Raw genomic sequence first — 17,510 nt, 5'->3', positions numbered from 1 at the left:
TCTCAGGCTGAAGTAGATACCGAGATGAAGCTTTGGGAGGAAGGTGGTTATTTAGGATCAAAAGAAAGTTGTGGCAGGAAGCAGATTGGGCACAGAAGAAGCTGAGCTATGACACAGGCCTGACCAAGCACCAGTGAACTGTGTAGGGGTCTCTGGAGCTAGGAGTCCCCATTGAAATAGTCTCTTCAAAGCCTGAAAGAGCGGGGGCCCTCCTGCCCCTCCAGCTCATCTGTCCTCCTCCTTCCATGCTTCCGGTGTCCCAACCACACCACTCCCCAAATAGATACATCCCCTCACCACCATACCATTGCACAGACTGTGCTGCTTGCTTGGAATGTGCTTTCCCCACTTCTGTCTTTGTGAGCTTCTTGGACCTTGCTCCCCTTCCTCTTTACCTTTCCCGAGGAAGAACAAATCCGTTTCTCTGAACACACCCATCATCACACCAACCACATGATGGTACCTTATTGGTATTCCAGCTCCCCCTGCCCCCCACACTCCCACTGCACATCACAAGCTTCCAGAGGGCAGGAACTGTGGCTACTCCGCTCTGCATCCTGACTCCCAGCAAACCATCTGGCACAGAAGACACTCAATAAATATTGACCGGCCATGGTGAGTTGAGTGGTGTGGTTATACAGAACCAATCCACAACAGCTTGTCTGACTTGAAATTTTGCCATATGTCTCCCAAACAAAAGAAACAGATCTTGAATGTGAAAGATGAGTTTCAACATTTCAATTTTATTTTAGAACTTGCTTTTTTGTCTTGAAAAAATACAAAATTCATTTTGCAGAATTCATCCACATAAATGGTCTAAGTCCCATGTGGTACAAATACATTTCCTAAATGGAATAAATGGAAGAGAAGGTTCTTCCCCCTTGACAAAGTATATGCCGGGAGCGCCTGGATGGTTCAGTCAGTTGCACCTACGACTTTTGATCTCAACCAAGGTCTTGATCTCAGGGTCATGAGTTCAAGCCCCACTGTAGGCGTAGAGCCTACTTAAGAAAATGAAAAACAAAAGAACAAAACCACAACATATGCAGAGGAAGGGCACGGAGGTCTGCATGCTGCACGGGGTGGTGGAGGGGGGTGGTCTGAATCTGGCTGTGAACGCTGAAGCCTCAGGCCTACAGGTTACTGCATGTGAAACAGGTTGGTTTCAAAGCTGCCTTTTCTTGCTTTTCAGAAGTTCTAGGTGGTTTTTAAAAATTATTAATAGGAACAGTTAAACTGAGCAGAAAGCACAGAGTTCCCATGCATCCCTCTGCACAGCACAGTTTCTGCTACATTTTTTCGCATTTGTGTTGGTATAGTGTTTGCAGGTTTATCTGTAGGATAAATTCCTCCTGGTGGGATTGCTGGGTCAGAGGGCAAATGCATTTGTCATTTGGGCAGATAGAATGGCAGCTGCCTTTCAGAGCATTGTACTACTGGGAGTTCTCACTGGCCCTGTGTGACAGCTGAAGCCCCTTTCAGCTCTAACAGCTTTTATCCTGCCTCCTCCCCAGGACTCAGGCCCAGCGGGTAGATCTGTGGGGAGTTTTTCTTAGACGTGGGCTCCTAAACTGGCCTCAGCGAGCTGTGCCACATGTGAGAGAGCACCAGTTAGAAAGTGCTTGGAGGCAAAACTTCCAAGCTATTGCCCTGCGCAGATAATTCCCCACACCTGTGAAACCCTGGCGAGGCTTCCTGAGTCGAATCTTTGGGGTGCCCCGCTCTCACCAGTGTGGCCGAGTCACAGGGCAGCCTGTGCTGGCCTGGCACCCGAGAGCAAAGCTCCGGACCAGCTGGGCTGCCCAGTATGCTTGTCCCTTGCCACAGAGGCCTATTTAAATTTCTGGTCATTAAAATTAAACTACACATTCGGTTCCTCAGGCCCACTAGCCACACTTCAAGTACCCAGCAGCCACATGTGGCTGGTTAGGAGTAAACATTGAATAGCCCAGATCTGGAATACTCTCATTACCGCAGAAAGTTCTGCTAGACCCTCCTTTTCCGGAGAGGTGACCCCCTAGATAGGGCTAGTAAAACTAAGACAACTGTTAGGTCCGTTATTAAACAAAACAAGACTGAGACAAAGTGAAAGTTATTTAAAGCTTTGTTTTATGATAAGTATTAGAAATTAGACTGATTGGTCAGCGGAACGAGACTGAGACAAGGTGAAAGTTATGCACAGCTCTATTCTGTGCTAAGCATTAGAAATCAGATGTCAGGGCCGTCTCTGAAGAGAGTGACCACCCCCAGCTTACAGGCTCACGAATTGACTGACCAGTCAGAGCTGCCTCCAAAGAGGGCGACCCCTCCCCATCTTACAGACTACCTTTTTTTTTTTTTAAAATATATGTATATATTTATTTTATTTGACAGAGAGAGAAATCACAAGTAGGCAGAAGTAGGCAGAGAAGCAGGCAGATAGAGAGGGAGAAGCAGGCTCCCTGCTGAGCAGAAAGCCCCATGTGGGGCTCAATCCCAGGACCCTGGGATCATGACCTGAGCCGAAGGCAGAGGCTTAACCCACTGAGCCACCCAGGCACCCCCCAGACTACCTTTTATAGAGCAAAAGTCTGGCCACACATAGGTGGCCAATGAGATTGTACTCATGTTAGGTCACATGCAGGTGGCCAATTGAATTGCAATTTACCCTATAGTAGCTGTTTGAACTAACCTATTACTCTGGTCAGAATTGGTGCTCAAGGTTGGCGCCCAAGTGGCGGGGTTTACATTCTTTAGTGGTTAGGGAAAAAGTATGTGTGTTTCTTACTGATTGGATGTCTCCACCTTACAACTCGTCCTTGTATTCTGGGTTATCAGGAACTGGCCAACCTGGCCTTGTATTCTGGGCTCTGTTATTAGGAACTAGCTGACCATATTTTACTGGTTTCCCAGACTTACTTCTAAGTAAGTTTCTCTGGGGAGAGGGAGCAGGGTCAGTTTAAGTTTTACTGTACAAACAACAAAATGGCTTTTAACCAAGATGGAGTCACTCTGGCTATATAGGTCCTTACAACAACAATTTAATGTAAGGCGTGTTCCTGGACTGGATCCTGGTCCAAAAAAAGACATGAACGGCTCAACTGACAAAATAGGAATCAGGTCTGAGGAGGAGTTAAGAGTGTGGTATCAGTGTTCACTTTCTGGTTTTGAAAATTATGCTGTGATTAAGATGTTAACATTTGGGGAAGCTGCATTGTGAAGTGTTTTCAGAAATTCTTTGTACTGGTTCTGCAGTGTTTTTTGTTAGGTCTGAAAGGATTTCAAAATAAAAATTTTAAATGAAAAAAAAACTCTAAAACAGAAAAAAAGAGCGTGTGCCTCCTGGAACACGATTGGGGACGATAGAAACAGAGCTGTGGAGTAAGCGTGGTGTTCATGAAAAGCTAGTGAATGAGCGAAGGGCAGTCCATTTTGTGATGGTTGGAGAGACAGGAATGCGGGGTTTGGCCCCCGACCTCAACAGCTGGACTAGCTGCTTTATCCATCCGGGCCTTAGTGTCCTCTCTGAAAAGATGCCCCTTGCATCTCAGGAGACTGCTGTGAGGCTCCAAGAGCTGTAAAGAACCATACCTGTGGGAAGAGATTACCTGCAGAACCCAAGCTGGCCCCGGTCCAGCCCTTGTGAAAGATTATAAGCCGTGCCCGCTGCTCCTGCTCGGCTGTGCGGTTCAGTACAAGCAGCTGGAGGTCTGTTAACTGTGATTTTTTTTTTTTTTTTAAAAGCCCTCGTGGTGGTCCTCTTCTGTTCAGTGGTTCCCATTCTGAGGCCCCATGCCCCTGAAAGTCGGGCCCCTCTGGTTACATGGCCGTGCACCTGCTGGGGGTCCCCAGGTCAGCATTTGCTTTCTTCCTGATGCTTTCTGCAAGAGAGAGGAATCCTATTGCTTCATGTTGCCTACGCGCTGCCTCACAGGGCTAGTTTTATGTTTTAATTGACTGCCAGTGTTTGTGCTAAAAGAAGATAGATATTTAAGAACATTTTGGAAAAAGAAAAAGTCGTCCCTAACTCCTCTCCCCCCCCCGACACCCCAGGCCATGATTGTTTTTCCACCTTGCCCACAGCTGCTGTGAGTTACCCACCACATAGGGGGCTCTCCTTTCTCCTCTCTAGGACATGCCAACCCTGTTTTCACTGTTACTGCCTTCATTACTACTGCTGACTGCCTGATACCCTGTCCTAGAGTCGCCCCATAGTGCACCACACCAGCGGCCATTAGGGCATTTACAGCTCTTTCATTGTGAGCTGATTTTGTTTTTAGTACTGAATGTTCTATCTTGCTTGCCTGATAGTTCCACAGGGTGCTCAGAATCTCAAACCAGGCATGTAGAATGGACAGGCTCCAAAGGTTGTGATGGTCTCAGAAATTTTATTTATTTGACCAGATCGACTGTTGGAACTCCTGTTAAGCCAGTTCTGGCCCATATGTCTTACTGTTTGTGAAAAAGGTCTGTAGGCTGTTCCAGCCTTATTCCAAATTAGGAAAAAAAAAAAAAAAATCAAAGTACAGAGGGCCAGAGAGTAAGAGATGATAGCATCAGTGGGTTTGTGGCTGTGAAGGTTGCAGGCATGATTTGAGCCAGCACGCTGACGGCGCGGATGGGGAGATGGGGGCCTGGGAGGCACTGGTTTGCCCAGGGCTCTGCCTGAATTCCAGTGGACAAGGCTAGGACCAGGAATCCGGAAGGTTCAGAGCCAGCACCCCTGCACTGTGTTCTGAGCAGACCTCCGGGGGCTCCGTCACATTCTGGGGGGTAGTGCTGCCCAGAGCTGGGGACACTTACCAGCCAGGTTCCTCCTGCCAATGGCCACGAGGCCTTCAAACAGCGCTTTGCCAGGATTCTCACCAGCGGTGGCCACGCCATGCAGCCAAATGAGTAGCATCCGGTGGCCGTGCTCCTGGTAGCTCTTGCTGCCTGACGACCATGAGGGGAGAAAGAGAAGGAGCCAACCAAGCCCCCACTTGGCTGCCCTGCACCACCTCCTGCACATGCCAGGTAGGAGAGAGCCAGGCCCTTCTCTAAGCTCCAGTGGAGCTCAGCCCAGAGATGGGGAGAGGAGGGACAGGACAGGCTCAGAGGGGGTGGGGGCGGAAATTTTGTGTTGAGGACTTTAGAACTTCCCCAGCTGCAGGCTTTCTCCTGAGCATCCACCATGCATCGTGTTGGTGTCGTTCTGAAGACAGATTTGGCACTCCTTGTTGTGATCCCATGATGCACGGGACTATTCCTGCTTCTCTGGCTACTCACAGTAACCTGTGCCTTGCCCGCCAGTGCTCCTATTTTACACATGAGAAATCCGCTTAGTGCAAGACAGAGGTGGCCATGTTCTTTCCCCTACACCAGTGGTTCTCAGCTGTAAGTGCTCACTAGAAACCCCCGGGAAGCCTTCCAAAAAATACTGACACCTGGGTGCCATTCCCCACCCACATACCCCGAGAGATTCCAACCTACTTAGGTCTGGGTGCAGCTTGAGCAGTGAGTGATGTTAAGCCTTTCCAGGTAATTCCAATGTATGGCCACGTTTGAAAATAACTGTCCACACTCTGCGGTGTGGGAGGAGGGGGTGAGCTTTTTACTCCACTCTGTGACTAGGTAGGTCTCCTCTCCCAGCCACTGGGGCCAGGTCAGTCCACCACGTGCTCGGACTTTCTGGCCCCCTCTGGGCCATCAGCAGGCATTTCCTCATGGTGCTGCCTTTGGCATAGTGGCTTCATTTGGCCCATTTATTCACTATCCCTTGCCCTCAGCCCCATTATTTAGGCGTGCTCCTTTATCCTCTCTGAAAGTTCTTATCCCTGCTCTGTTCCACTAACTGGTGTGCATATTTTTCTGTCCAGTATCTCTCTATGCTAATTATTTGAGCTTTATAACAGGTTGAGTCTGTTTGGATTAGACCCTCTTCACTTTTCCCTTCCCTTCACTATTCCCTCTTCGGTGTGCCTGGTGGCTCAGTCGGTTAACAGTCGTCTGCCTTCACCTCAGGTCATGGTCTGGGGTCCTGGAATCGAGTTCCAAGTCAGGCTCCCTGCTCAGCAGGGAGTCTGTTTCTCCCTCCCCCTCTGCCCCCCCAACCTCAGCTCACGCTCTCTCTCCTGTGCTCTCTCATACATGCTCTCTCTCTCTCAAGTAAATAAAATCTTTAATCATTCCCTCTTGATTCTTTCAAGAGAACTCTAGAATCTTTTAGTCAAGTTTCAAAAACCTCCTATCTTGATGTGATTAAATCTGAGTCAGGGGAGCCTGGGTGGCTCAGTCAGTTAAGCATCCAGCTCTTGATCATGATCTCGGGGTCATGATCTTGGAGCCAGGATCTTTGGGTTGTGGGATTAAGCCCCATGTTGGGCTCCGAGCTCAGTGAGGAATCTGCTTGGGTTATCTCTCCCTATCCCTCTGCCCCGGCCACTTGTTCTCCTTGTAAAATAGATAAATCTTTAAAAAAATCAAAATTTTAAACTAATTCAGGAGAAATCAATGTCTACCTGACACTTCTAGCCAGGAATACAGACTGTCATTCCACCTACCCAAGTCTTGTTTATAGTTGAACTAATGTTTATTGTTTTACTCATATGCCATTCATATTTCTTTTTAGAAACTATTGCAAATGGAATAGCTTTTCCAAAATACCCCTATATATCCTCCCCACCTATTGATGGTACACAGGAATACTATGGTGTCTGTATATTTTATTATATTTAGCCATTTCACTGCATTATTTTATTGAGTTTTTCAGTTTACTGGACTTCCTGTGCATGATTATAGCATTAATATATTTCTCTCTTCCTTTCAATATTTACAGTCCTTATTTCTGTTTCTGTTTTCTGTCCTACCAGGAGCAACTTTTTTTTTTTTTTTTTAACTTGAGAGAGAGACCAAGTGAGCATGATGCGGGGAGGGGCAAAGGGAGACAGAGAAGCAGACTCCCAGCTGAGTGGGAAGCCCAACTCAGGGCTCAATCCCAGATCCCGGGACCCCAGGCCCAGGACCTGCGCTGAAGGCAGATATTTAACCGACTGAGCCACCCAGGAGCTCTGCGCCAACATTTCCAAACAGATACTAAATAATGGTGGCAAGATCTGGTCCTCTCCTTTTTATAGGGAGTGACTTAAGTTTGGTGTGTGAATGATGGGTATCAGCTTGGCCTAACTCATGAAGAATGTGAAGTTCACAGGTCAGTGGGAGGGAGAGGCAGAGGGCACGGCCTGAGCAAAGGCCTGGAAGAATGGAGAGCCATGTGGGGTGTTGGTGATGGCATGTGGCTTACTGTAGTCAGGCTGTGGGTTGCACGGGCTTTCCCCCCAGAAACACGGATAACCAAATATCCAGTGCCCCCCCCCCCCGCCACCCACTGGTCACTTTGGGGTAGGGAGAGGCAGGGTGGTACCTGTCCACTGCTGCTGGATGGCATAGACGTGGGCCTCAGTGAACTCCCAGCAATACGCCAGCTTCTTCCACTCATGAGGCCGCAGGTCCCTGGAGGCCAGTCGCCACAGCACAGAGTGGAATTGCTGCCTTTCCTGCCGATGGTCCTGCTTAAAGGTCAAGTTCTTCCTATAGGGATCCTTGGGGTCCTTGCGCAAGGGGTGATCCTGTGGAGCAGATCCCAAAAGTGCAGCTGCCATTTTGGGGGGAAATCCCTGCTAGGCTCTCCCGTGGGAGTTTGGAGGGGCCCTAGCAGCATCCCAGGGCTGGGGCATTGTGTGTGTGCTACTCGGGTTTCTTGCTCTGTGTCTTGCTTTGACTTTGGGAACCCCAGCAGCTCACACTGTTCCTCTGTCCAGAATTCCTTTTCTCACCTGCCTGTCCCTCAACTCCACCGTCACAGTCCAAAGATCACCCACATGCCACCTCTTCCGGGAAGCCTTCCCAATTCCTCTTTTTTCTCTGTGTTTTTGTTACACAAGCGCAAGCAGACTCTGCGGCTGTGGCTAACACCAGTCAAGCCAAACCAAGGATAAGGCACTAACTAGATTTCCTGAATCCCAACAAGTAGTAAAGACAGGCTTACAGAATTCTTTCTATGCAAAGCAGGTGATAAAATGAGAAGTTACAAAAGAATTATGTGATAGCCTAAGTTAACCCCACAAAAGCCATAATAAGCCCCTCTAAAGGACGTGGGTACAGAGTTATAGTTCTTAAAAAAGCTCAGGTGGGTTCTGGCATCTGTAGCTGCAAATCTTATATCCTGGTCAACAGTGGCCAGTGACTTGATGACCCGGGAGACTGGCTGTCTCCTGGGGAGGTTCCTCAGCAGGGTTTCCGGCTGCATCTATGCATGGGATCATCTGGGAGCTTTAAGAACCACTGACTCCTGGGACACCTGGCTGGCTCATTTTGTGGAGCATGCGACTCTTGATCGTGGGGGTATAAGCTTGAGCCTCATGCTGGGTATCGAGATTAATTTAAAAAATAAAATATAGGGGCACCTGGGTGGCTCAGTGGGTTAAGGCCTCTGCCTTCAGCTCAGGTCGTGGTCCCGGGGTCCTGGGATGGAGCCCTGCACTGGGCTCTCTGCTCACCGGGGAGCCTGCTTCCCCCTCTCTCTCTGTCTGCCTCTGTCTACTTACGATCTCTCTCTTTGTTAAATAAATAAAATCTTAAAATAAAAATAAAGAATAAAATCTAATAAACAAAACAAAACTAGGATGCTTGGTCCCCACACCAGTGATTCTAATTGAATTAGCCTGCGGGTAGGAGGGAGGTTTGTGATTCTAACTGCCCAGATGCCTTAGCATAGAGAACTTTTCAAGTCTGAGGTGTTAGAATCAATATAGAGGAATCAGTTCATCAAACCCTTGGTATTAATATTTTGGGGTCACAGTTAGGAGTAACCTGTTGTATGAAAAGGGGCTGTAATGTTTCTGAGAATCTAATATGTCCATGAAAGAGAATATCTTATGATTCATATTGAAATTTGTTACTGATTTTGAAATAGTGATTTTTATGAGTGGTACAGGAGAAGCTAAGTTTGCAAATAATATTGGAATGTTTAAGATATTTGAGATTCACTTTATAGGTTTAATTTACTGGATTTACTGGGATAATTTAAGAATTTAGGGGGCACCTGGGGTGCCTGGGTGGCTCAGTGGGCTAAAGCCTCTACCTTCAGGCTCAAGTCATGATCCCAGGGTCCTGGGATGGAGCCCCACATTGGTCTCTCTGCTCAGCAGGGAGCCTGCTTCCCCACCCACTCCTCACTACCTTCCTCTCTGCCTACTTGTGATCTCGGTCTGTCAAATAAATAAATAAAATATTAAAAAAAGAATTTAGGGGGCATCTGGGTGGCTCAGTCAGTTAAATGTCCACTCTTGATTTGAGCTCAGGTCATAATCTTAGGGTGTGGGATCGAACCTCGTGGTCTGCTTGGGATTCTCTCTCTTCCTCTTCCCCCACCTCCCTCTCTCTAAAAAAAAAAGAAAAAGAAAAAGAAAAGAAAGAAAGAAAGAAAAACTAAGGAAGCAAAGTGCTTTAAAAAAAAATCTATCAGATTTAATCAGTCGCTTAAATTGTTTAAGATCGTTAATTTTTAAACATGGGCCCAAACATTAATCAAAAGCCTTCCTAGAAAATGGAAATTCCCACGACTCCTAAAAAATACCAGTTGTGTAAATGGAGTAAGATTTACAAAGTGAATTTAAAAGTTTAAGGAAAACTAGATTTATTTTATTTATTTTATTTTATTTATTTATTTTTTATTTAAAAGAGTAAGCAAGGAAGGGAGAGAGCACATGCATGAGCGGGGATAGAGGGAAAGGAAGAAGCCGACTTCCGGCTGAGCAGGGATTCCCGAGAAGGGACTCCATCCCAGGATCTTGGGATCTTGTCAGCGGAAGGCAGACATTTAACCAACTGAACCACCCAGGCACCCCAAGGAAAACCAGGTTTTAAAATTTGTTGATAAATTACTAATTTTTAAAAGTGAGGTAAATGCAAAAATTATTTTCCAACTATAAAAACAACCTCAAAGCCAAAAAAAAGAAAAAAAAAAAACAAAACAAAAAAGGCCCTCCCTACCTGACCCCATTTACTGGCGACTGGAAAAGCATGATCTTACATCTACTCTTCTTCCCCAGTTCCTCAGCAGGCATCACTAATCCATCCCGGCACTCTTTCCTTCTGGGCTCAGAAAGTTGCCTGGAGACAGTACCCCCAGCAGCAATCCCAGTCACCTGGAGATGGCAGTGAGCGGAAACCAATTTGCCATCTCGTTCCTAGCGCACGCAGGCATGCGCACATGCGTCCATCCGCCCGGCACTCTAATAGCATCCATGCTACCTCCACTCTGGCACGGCCCCCGGACTACCTTGCCTCACTCAGCTCCAGATGCTGACAGACAGCCGTGGTGGTGGGTAAGGTCAGGATTATCCCCTCCTTGGAAACAAGGGTGGGTAGTGCAGGGACCTGAATTGGGTCAGGGCTGGGGTTCAAAGCCAGCCCCACCTCGCGCCTTGGCCACTCCCTCTGCAATATGGACAGACCTTGTGCAGGGTGTCCGTACCTTCTCCCACGTGTAGAGGCGATCAGCCTTTATGATCATGTCCACGAGGCTGACGTTGTTGCTGCGAGCAGCCACTGCCAGGGCGGTTTTCCCTTGCTGCGAGGAAGAAGTAAGGGAAGCCAGAGTTGCTACAGGAGGGCTGTAGGGTGGCCTCTAGCACCTGCTGCAAACGTTCTGCCCCTAAGAAAGCGGCTTCCAGTAAAAAGGAGAGCAGAAATGTTTTCTGGGCATGACGGGGGGCATGGAAGGCATGGGAAGAATGAGGCAGTAATTCCAGCAACTCTCTCTTGTTTAGATTTAGGAAGTCTTAGAGCATATGAAACTCAGTCTGCATAACTCTTCAACATCACCTATGAAATAGGGGTCACCTGGCCCGCTTCTCAGCTGAAACCAGAGCCCAGAGAGGGGGACTGGGATCGTCAAGTCACATCTGCCCACCCCCCTTAGGCCTTTTGCTCCAGGCATCCCGCACAGGGCTGGCCTCACCAGGCAGGTGCAGGGAGTTGGGAAGCTTCTCCTCACACCTGGCCAGCTGCCCTGGGGCCCAGCTCAAGCCAGGGAGCCCCCCTCCAGGTCTAGCCTCAGGGCCTATTTCTGGCACCCCCCTTCACCCCCCACAGCTCTTCCACACACCATGTCAAGGATTGTGCAAGCCCCTTTCCCTCACAAGCTTGTGACCTCCTTAGCCTTATAACAAGTCATCAGCTCATCTGGAATCTCTGGCCACCTGAGGGAGTAGCACCCCCCCACCCCGCCCCAGGCACAAAGAGCCAGGAAGCTTCCCTACCCCTGACCCACATGTAGGGGACTGTGAGACGGTGATGTGATACTTCTCTACTCCTCCCCCTCACCAATGGGCAACTCAAAGAGCTCAAAATCTGAGGGAACATGAAACAGAAGACAACCACCTCATAGTTCCAGACTAGCAGAAGGGCAGGCTAAGTCCTGAGGGACCTCAAAGGAGGAAGGGGAGGAGGGGTAGGAAGGCTTCCTGGTGGAAGCAGCATCTGAGCTAGTATATAAAGGATGGGAAGCTTTGGGGACGCCTGGGTGGCTCAGTGGGTTAAGCCGCTGCCTTTGGCGCAGGTCATGATCCCGGCGTCCTGGGATTGAGTACCGCATGGGGCTCCTTGCTCGGCGGGGAGCCTGCCTCTCTCTCCGCCTCTCTCTCCACCTCTGCCTGCCTCTCTGCCTGCTTGTGCGCTTTCTCTCTCTCTTTCTGACAAATATATAAAATCTTAAAAAAAGAAAAGAAAAGAAAAGGATGGGAAGCTTTCAACAGTCTGAGAGCAGGAGGTTTTTGTAGTAGGGTCTCTGGCAAAGAGGAAGCCATGAAAGCTTGAAACGGAGGCTGGTTGGGAGCAGATGTACCTTATCTCTCAGGTTCAAGTTAACCCCCGCGATGAGGATCATCTCCGCTATGTCCTGCCTGGCGTGCTCAGCCGCAAGGTGGAGGGGTGTCTGCTGCCTCTGGGGAAGAAGCCAAGGGGATAGGAGAGTAGAAAAGCATGTACAAGTGGCCCAAAACTCAAACCAGAACAGGCCCAGGGTGGGTACACTTCTAACTGCGTCTTAACAAGTTTCTCTAAGAAGTTATGGGAAGGAGTAAGATGGGTTTAGTCATAAACTCAGTACCAGAGAAAACTTGATAAAAACAAAAAAGCAGAACGAACAAAGGGAAAAAATACCACTTGCTAGCTAAGTCAATCTCTGTAACGAGCCCAGTATAATTCTTCTAGTCTTTAATGTAGAATGCTTTTGGTTTGTTGATTTTACATGAGATCATCCCATCTATATATTTTGCATCCATTTTTCTACCAAACTTGTCCACATATTATAAAGCCCATTTTTAACAGCTCCACAGTAATCTGTGTCTAACCCATAATCTACCTGATCATTTCTCTATTATTAAATATTTGGGCCATTTGCAAATTGAAGATTGATAAGCAGTGTTGCAATGGGTATCTTTGTGCATGAGCTTCTAATGTATTTCTTGAGGCCCAATTCACTGAAGCGCAAAGCCTGATCATTTTGAAGGTATGTGCTGCATCTTGTCAAGTTGCTTTCCACTGCTTGTGGTTGTGGGTACAGGCACTGAGGACTACATGGTTGGGGGAAGGCATGTGGGGAACAGGAATTGAAAGGGCTCCTGACTGAGCACAACTTCAGGACTCAGAGGCCTCTTGTGACACAAGACTGCCCCACTCATCCCTGTCCTGGAAATTTTCCCAAAGCGGAGATAAAAAAAATCAGTGAAAGGAGACAGTAGAACGTAGGAAGATGTTTACTGGAGTGTTTGATGGACCATGGCAGCAACGTGGAAACCACCAAAATGTTCCAAATAGAGGAATGGTTGATAAAATGCCATTCCCTTCAACAAATATTCACACAGCTCTTTTACAAACTAAAGAAGTAATTTCTCAGCTCTGAGCCAGGCTAGGAGATGGCAGCCAAGCCCTGCTAGCCTGGGAGGGTACCCAGAAGCCCTCCAGGGCCCAAATGGTTTCTGCAACCACTTACGTTGTCTATGGCATCCAGGTCGCTACCGGCATCGAGGAGAAGCTGGACCAAGGCAGGGAAGTTGTGTTTTACAGCTAGGTGCAGAGGAGAGACACCCTGCTGGGGGAGGAGACACATGGGTCATCCTATGGGTCCCTCCCAGGATGGCCCTCACAGGTTGGTAGGTTAGTGCTGGGGGTGGACAGAGGGAAGGCTGTATACAAAAAGTGCTTTTCGGTTTGGCCCTTCGTGCTCCTTGGAGGACATCATTGGCTCAAGGAATCCATAGCCCCAAAGGCTAAAACCCTGAAGTTTCTGCATTGTAAGTTGGGTGGGAGCCTGAATATCCAAGTTTGAGACCTTGCTATCCCAGGAACTCACTATGTGACTGTGGGCAAGTCATTTCCCTTCTCCGGACTCTTCATCTAACAAGTGATGTTTCCTGAAAATTCTTTAATATCTCATTGAATCCACACATGAACCTAGGCAGCGTATATAGAAATGGTGTTACTAGTATTTTCTTCTTATGAAGAGGAACGCTGAGGTTCAGAAGACATAAATGACTTGCCCATAGCTAACAAGAACCTTGTGTTTCTCCCCTGAGCACCGAGGTAGGTGCCGAATACTGTTTATGCGTGAAAGGAATGAATGAGAGAGTCAGCCGGGACCAGAACAGAGACCTCACAAGTCCAACACACATCCAAGGCCTCTCTCAAGGCTGGAAGACTCCTTCATCTATGGTCCCGTATGACTCCCTCCTGACCAATCGACAAAGTGGCGATACTGCCATCCTTGACACTTGGTGATATAGTGACACAGACATAGAGGAATAGTACAAAGCCAGTAAGATTGATGGTGGAAAAACACTCTCATATATTGAGTATAAAAAGATTATAGAACAGAACACACACAGACACACAAAACAATAAAAATGTCTTCTACCAATGTCTATTAGTTTAGGCCAGAAATTTTTAAAAATAAAAAAAATGAAAAAGGTTTATTGATATTGGAAAAGAAAATTTAAACTATACGATGATTTTGTAGGCAATGTGATTGTATATCTAGACAGGTTAAAAAAGTTATTACTCCCCCCCAAAAAAAACCTGTAGTAAAATTAATTCAAAGTCATACAGAAGATAAAACCCAAGTCAGTAGCATTCCTGTTTTGAATCCCTACAAGAAATGACATATTTTTTAAAAGATATCTTCTCCATGACAGCCCAAAATACAAAGTATCTATGAAGAGTATAATTGTTAATGGACATATCAAAGGCAAAATAAAGCCATATAACATCACTGAGGGATAGAAAAGAAGACAAAGAAATAGCAAGACTTCATGCTCCTAGTGAAAATAAATTAGAAAGATGATCATTTTCTCTTATAAGTTCAATGTGATCCCATACCCAAATTTCAATAAATACCAAAAAGTATTCTGAAACACATCTAGAAAAAAAAAATTTTTTTTTAAGATTTTTTTTATTTGTCAGAGAGAGAGTACAAGCAGGCAAAGTGGCAGGCAGAAGAGAAGCAGGCTCCCCGCTGAGCAAGGAGCCCAATGTGGGACTCAATCCCAGGACCCTGGGATCAGACCCAAGCTGAAGGCAGTGGCTCAACCAACTGAGCCACCCAGGCATCCCTAGAAAAAAAAAAATTTTAAACCCAAGTAAAACTACTCTAAGAATTTCAACAGTGTCTTCAGATCATTGCTGAATGGCTGTGAAATCAAAATCCGACCTGAAAAATGTGCGCTGTGCCATTAAATGAGCAGAGACTGAAACTGGCTCAAATGCACATCTCAGGTGAGAAACAAGTTCTGGAAACTTGTCAGAACTAAAAGGACTGGCTTTCCAGGAAGCTGCAAACTATGGAGATAAGATAAGCAAATACACCAGATCTAGCCTCAGTTGTCCTGGAAACACATCTGGGGGAATGTGGTCTGAAAAGGGAGTAAAAAGAGAGAAAGTTGTTTTTAGTTGTTTTAGATTTTAGTTGTTTTACATTTTATTTATAAAAAAACAAAAGAATGAAAAAGTACACAAGATACCTAGTGAAAGCCTTCTTCCACCCCTACCACCCATCTGTTACACTCTGCACTCCTAAACCCCACTGATTTTTTTTTTGGGGGGGGGGGTCAGAGAGAAAGAATGAGCAAGGGAGCGACAGGCAGAGGGAGAAGCAGGCTCCCCGCTGAGCAAGGAGCCTGATGCAGGCCTCCATCCTGGGACTCCAGGATCATGACCTGAGCCGAAGGCAGATGCTTAACCAACTGGTTAACCCAGGTACCCCCCAATAACTGTTTTTATTACACATATGAGCCACATCTTGCAGCAATCTGAAAGGACAGAGGAGGGCAGGGCATCCCTAAAAGAGACCAGGATGGCCCCATGCTGCAGTATTGGCTCATAGTATTGGCTCTATTGCCTTGCATCAGAGGGAGGGGACATCCATACTAGAGGCAGCCAAAGATCCCCAGCTAGCAGAACACTGGTCCTCCTGGACCAGCAGATAGAGGTAGCTGAAGTTGGTGAATGTTTAGCTGGTATTCATTCATTCAGTGAATATGTATAGATTGTCCACTGTGTGCAAAGTACATTCTAGGCTCTGAGGATCCAGCAGTGGAAAGAATAGACAAAGCATCATCAGCAACAGCATCAGCAAAGAGTTTGCATTCTGTTGGGGAAAACTGACAATAAACACAAGAAACAACTTGTCCTATCAGTTGTGCCAAATGCTAAGAAGAAAGCAGATTCCCTCGGAGGCAGAAAGTCATCAGAGATGGGGGAACAAATGGGAGTGTCTGCTCTTTTAGAAGAGTGAACAGAGGTTGAGGTTGCCTCTGATGAACAGACACTAGGGGTGGCCGCTGTGTTAACTGAATCAGCCCTCAACAGGGGCAGAAAGAGCACGAAACCTCTACAGGAAACAGTTCATTGTAATAGTCCATTAAATTTAAGTATTTAATAAGATGTGTCACAGAAGGGAGGCTTATTAAGTAAGAGGTGTTGAGATAAGTAGTCAGCCATTTTGGAAGGAAAAATACACATCAATCCCTGTTTGATACCATAGATATTTAAAATTTGATTTTTTTAAAAATCTGATATTTAAAAAGTTGGCTTTTAAAATTTTATGGAGGGGTGTTTGGCTGGCTCAGAAGAGCATGCAACTCTTGATCTTGGGGTTGTGAATTCAAGCCCATGTTGGGTGTAGAGATTACTTAAATAAATGATAAATAAGATAAATCTTTAAAAATCAACTTATGAAAAAATTAGAAGAGAACAAATTATTTTGAAGTTAGGAGCAAAGAGATTCATTTACCAGGCGTAGAAACAATATTAAAAAAGCAAAGGAAAAACATCAGATTTGACTTGTTAGATCTTCACTCTTTAGGACTGTGTCTTTTGACACTGTTACTACCAGCAGATTATTTTCACTTTTTTTAAAAATGTAAATGTAACAAAAATAATATAAGTAAATATATAGGGGCAAACCTAGCCCAAATGAAAAGGTAAACAACTTACCAGGAAGAAATCTTTGTTGTCAACATTGGAGGCAGAGAGAGAGAGAGAGAGAGAGTAAATAAAGAAGAATATTTGTGCCAGGGTAGTAAAAATCTGGATGATTCTGTTTTCCAAACTTCCTTTTATGTTTCATTTCTTTAAAAAAATTTTTAAGTTCAACTTTGTTGGTGGGTTTAAAGTTTTATTCAAATATGTAGAGAGATATATTCCTACTGAAGAGTAAATATTGGGGCGGCTGGGTGGCTCAGTGGGTTAAGCCGCTGCCTTCGGCTCAGGTCATGATCTCAGGGTCCTGGGATCGAGTTCTGCGTCGGGCTCTCTGCTTAGCGGGGAGCCTGCTTTCCTCTCTCTCTCTCTGCCTACTTGTGATCTCTGTCTGTCAAATAAATAAATAAAATCTTTAAAAAAAAAAAAAAAAGAAGAGTCAATATTAAAATCATTTTAATTATCTCCAATTAATTTATAGTCCTACAATGATTATTCTAAATCTTATATTAGTTTTTAAATTTTATTTATTTTTTTATTAATCTTTTTCTTATATAATGTATCATTTGTTTCAGGGGAATAGTTCTGTGTTGTTATTTTTTTTTTTCATCATGATAATGTGTACTCTTTAATTCCCATGACCTGTTTTATCCATCCCTCCACCCATCTCCCCTCTGGCAACCATTAGTTTGTTCTCTAAAGTTAAGAGTCTGTTTCTTGGTTTGCCCCTCTCTCTCTCTTTTTTTTTCCTTTGCTTGTTTGTTTTGATTCATAAATTCCACATATGACCAAAATCATGTGGTATTTGTCTTTCTCTAACTGACTTATTTCCTTAGCGTTATATGTTCTAGCTCCATCCGTGTTGTTGCAAATGGCAAGATTTGGCTGAATAATATTCCATTTACTATATATACCACACTTTCTTTATCCATTTACCTATCAATGGACACTTGAACTGTTTCCATAGTCTGGCTATTGTAAATAATGCTTCAATAAACATAGGGGTGCATGTA

The 17,510-nt window shown here is 45.7% G+C and overlaps 1 protein-coding gene across 4 annotated transcripts in view; it reads right to left on the bottom strand.

The window, feature by feature from the left end:
• Positions 1-753: 753 nt before the first annotated feature.
• ANKDD1A (ankyrin repeat and death domain containing 1A) overlaps positions 754-17,510 on the bottom strand; it is a 43,926-nt gene continuing 27,169 nt past the window's right edge. For 2 of the 4 annotated variants that reach the window (XM_059180797.1, XM_059180795.1), the window contains 6 exons: positions 13,016-13,114; positions 11,867-11,965; positions 10,496-10,591; positions 7,382-7,586; positions 4,783-4,914; positions 754-3,860 (listed from right to left, as the gene is read on the bottom strand). In XM_059180797.1, the coding sequence (XP_059036780.1) occupies positions 3,799-3,860; positions 4,783-4,914; positions 7,382-7,586; positions 10,496-10,591; positions 11,867-11,965; positions 13,016-13,114 (693 nt within the window). In that variant the 3' untranslated portion in view covers positions 754-3,798. The remainder of the gene's footprint in view (positions 3,861-4,782; positions 4,915-7,381; positions 7,587-10,495; positions 10,592-11,866; positions 11,966-13,015; positions 13,115-17,510) is intronic. The other 2 variants (XM_059180796.1, XM_059180798.1) reach the window with 2 other exon arrangements.

This window comes from Mustela lutreola, chromosome 7, assembly GCF_030435805.1.
Source record: "Mustela lutreola isolate mMusLut2 chromosome 7, mMusLut2.pri, whole genome shotgun sequence".
In the NCBI taxonomy this organism is placed as follows: domain Eukaryota; kingdom Metazoa; phylum Chordata; class Mammalia; order Carnivora; family Mustelidae; genus Mustela; species Mustela lutreola.
The sequence above is the reverse complement of the archived record's forward strand: the minus strand, read 5'-3'. Positions and strand labels throughout refer to the sequence as shown.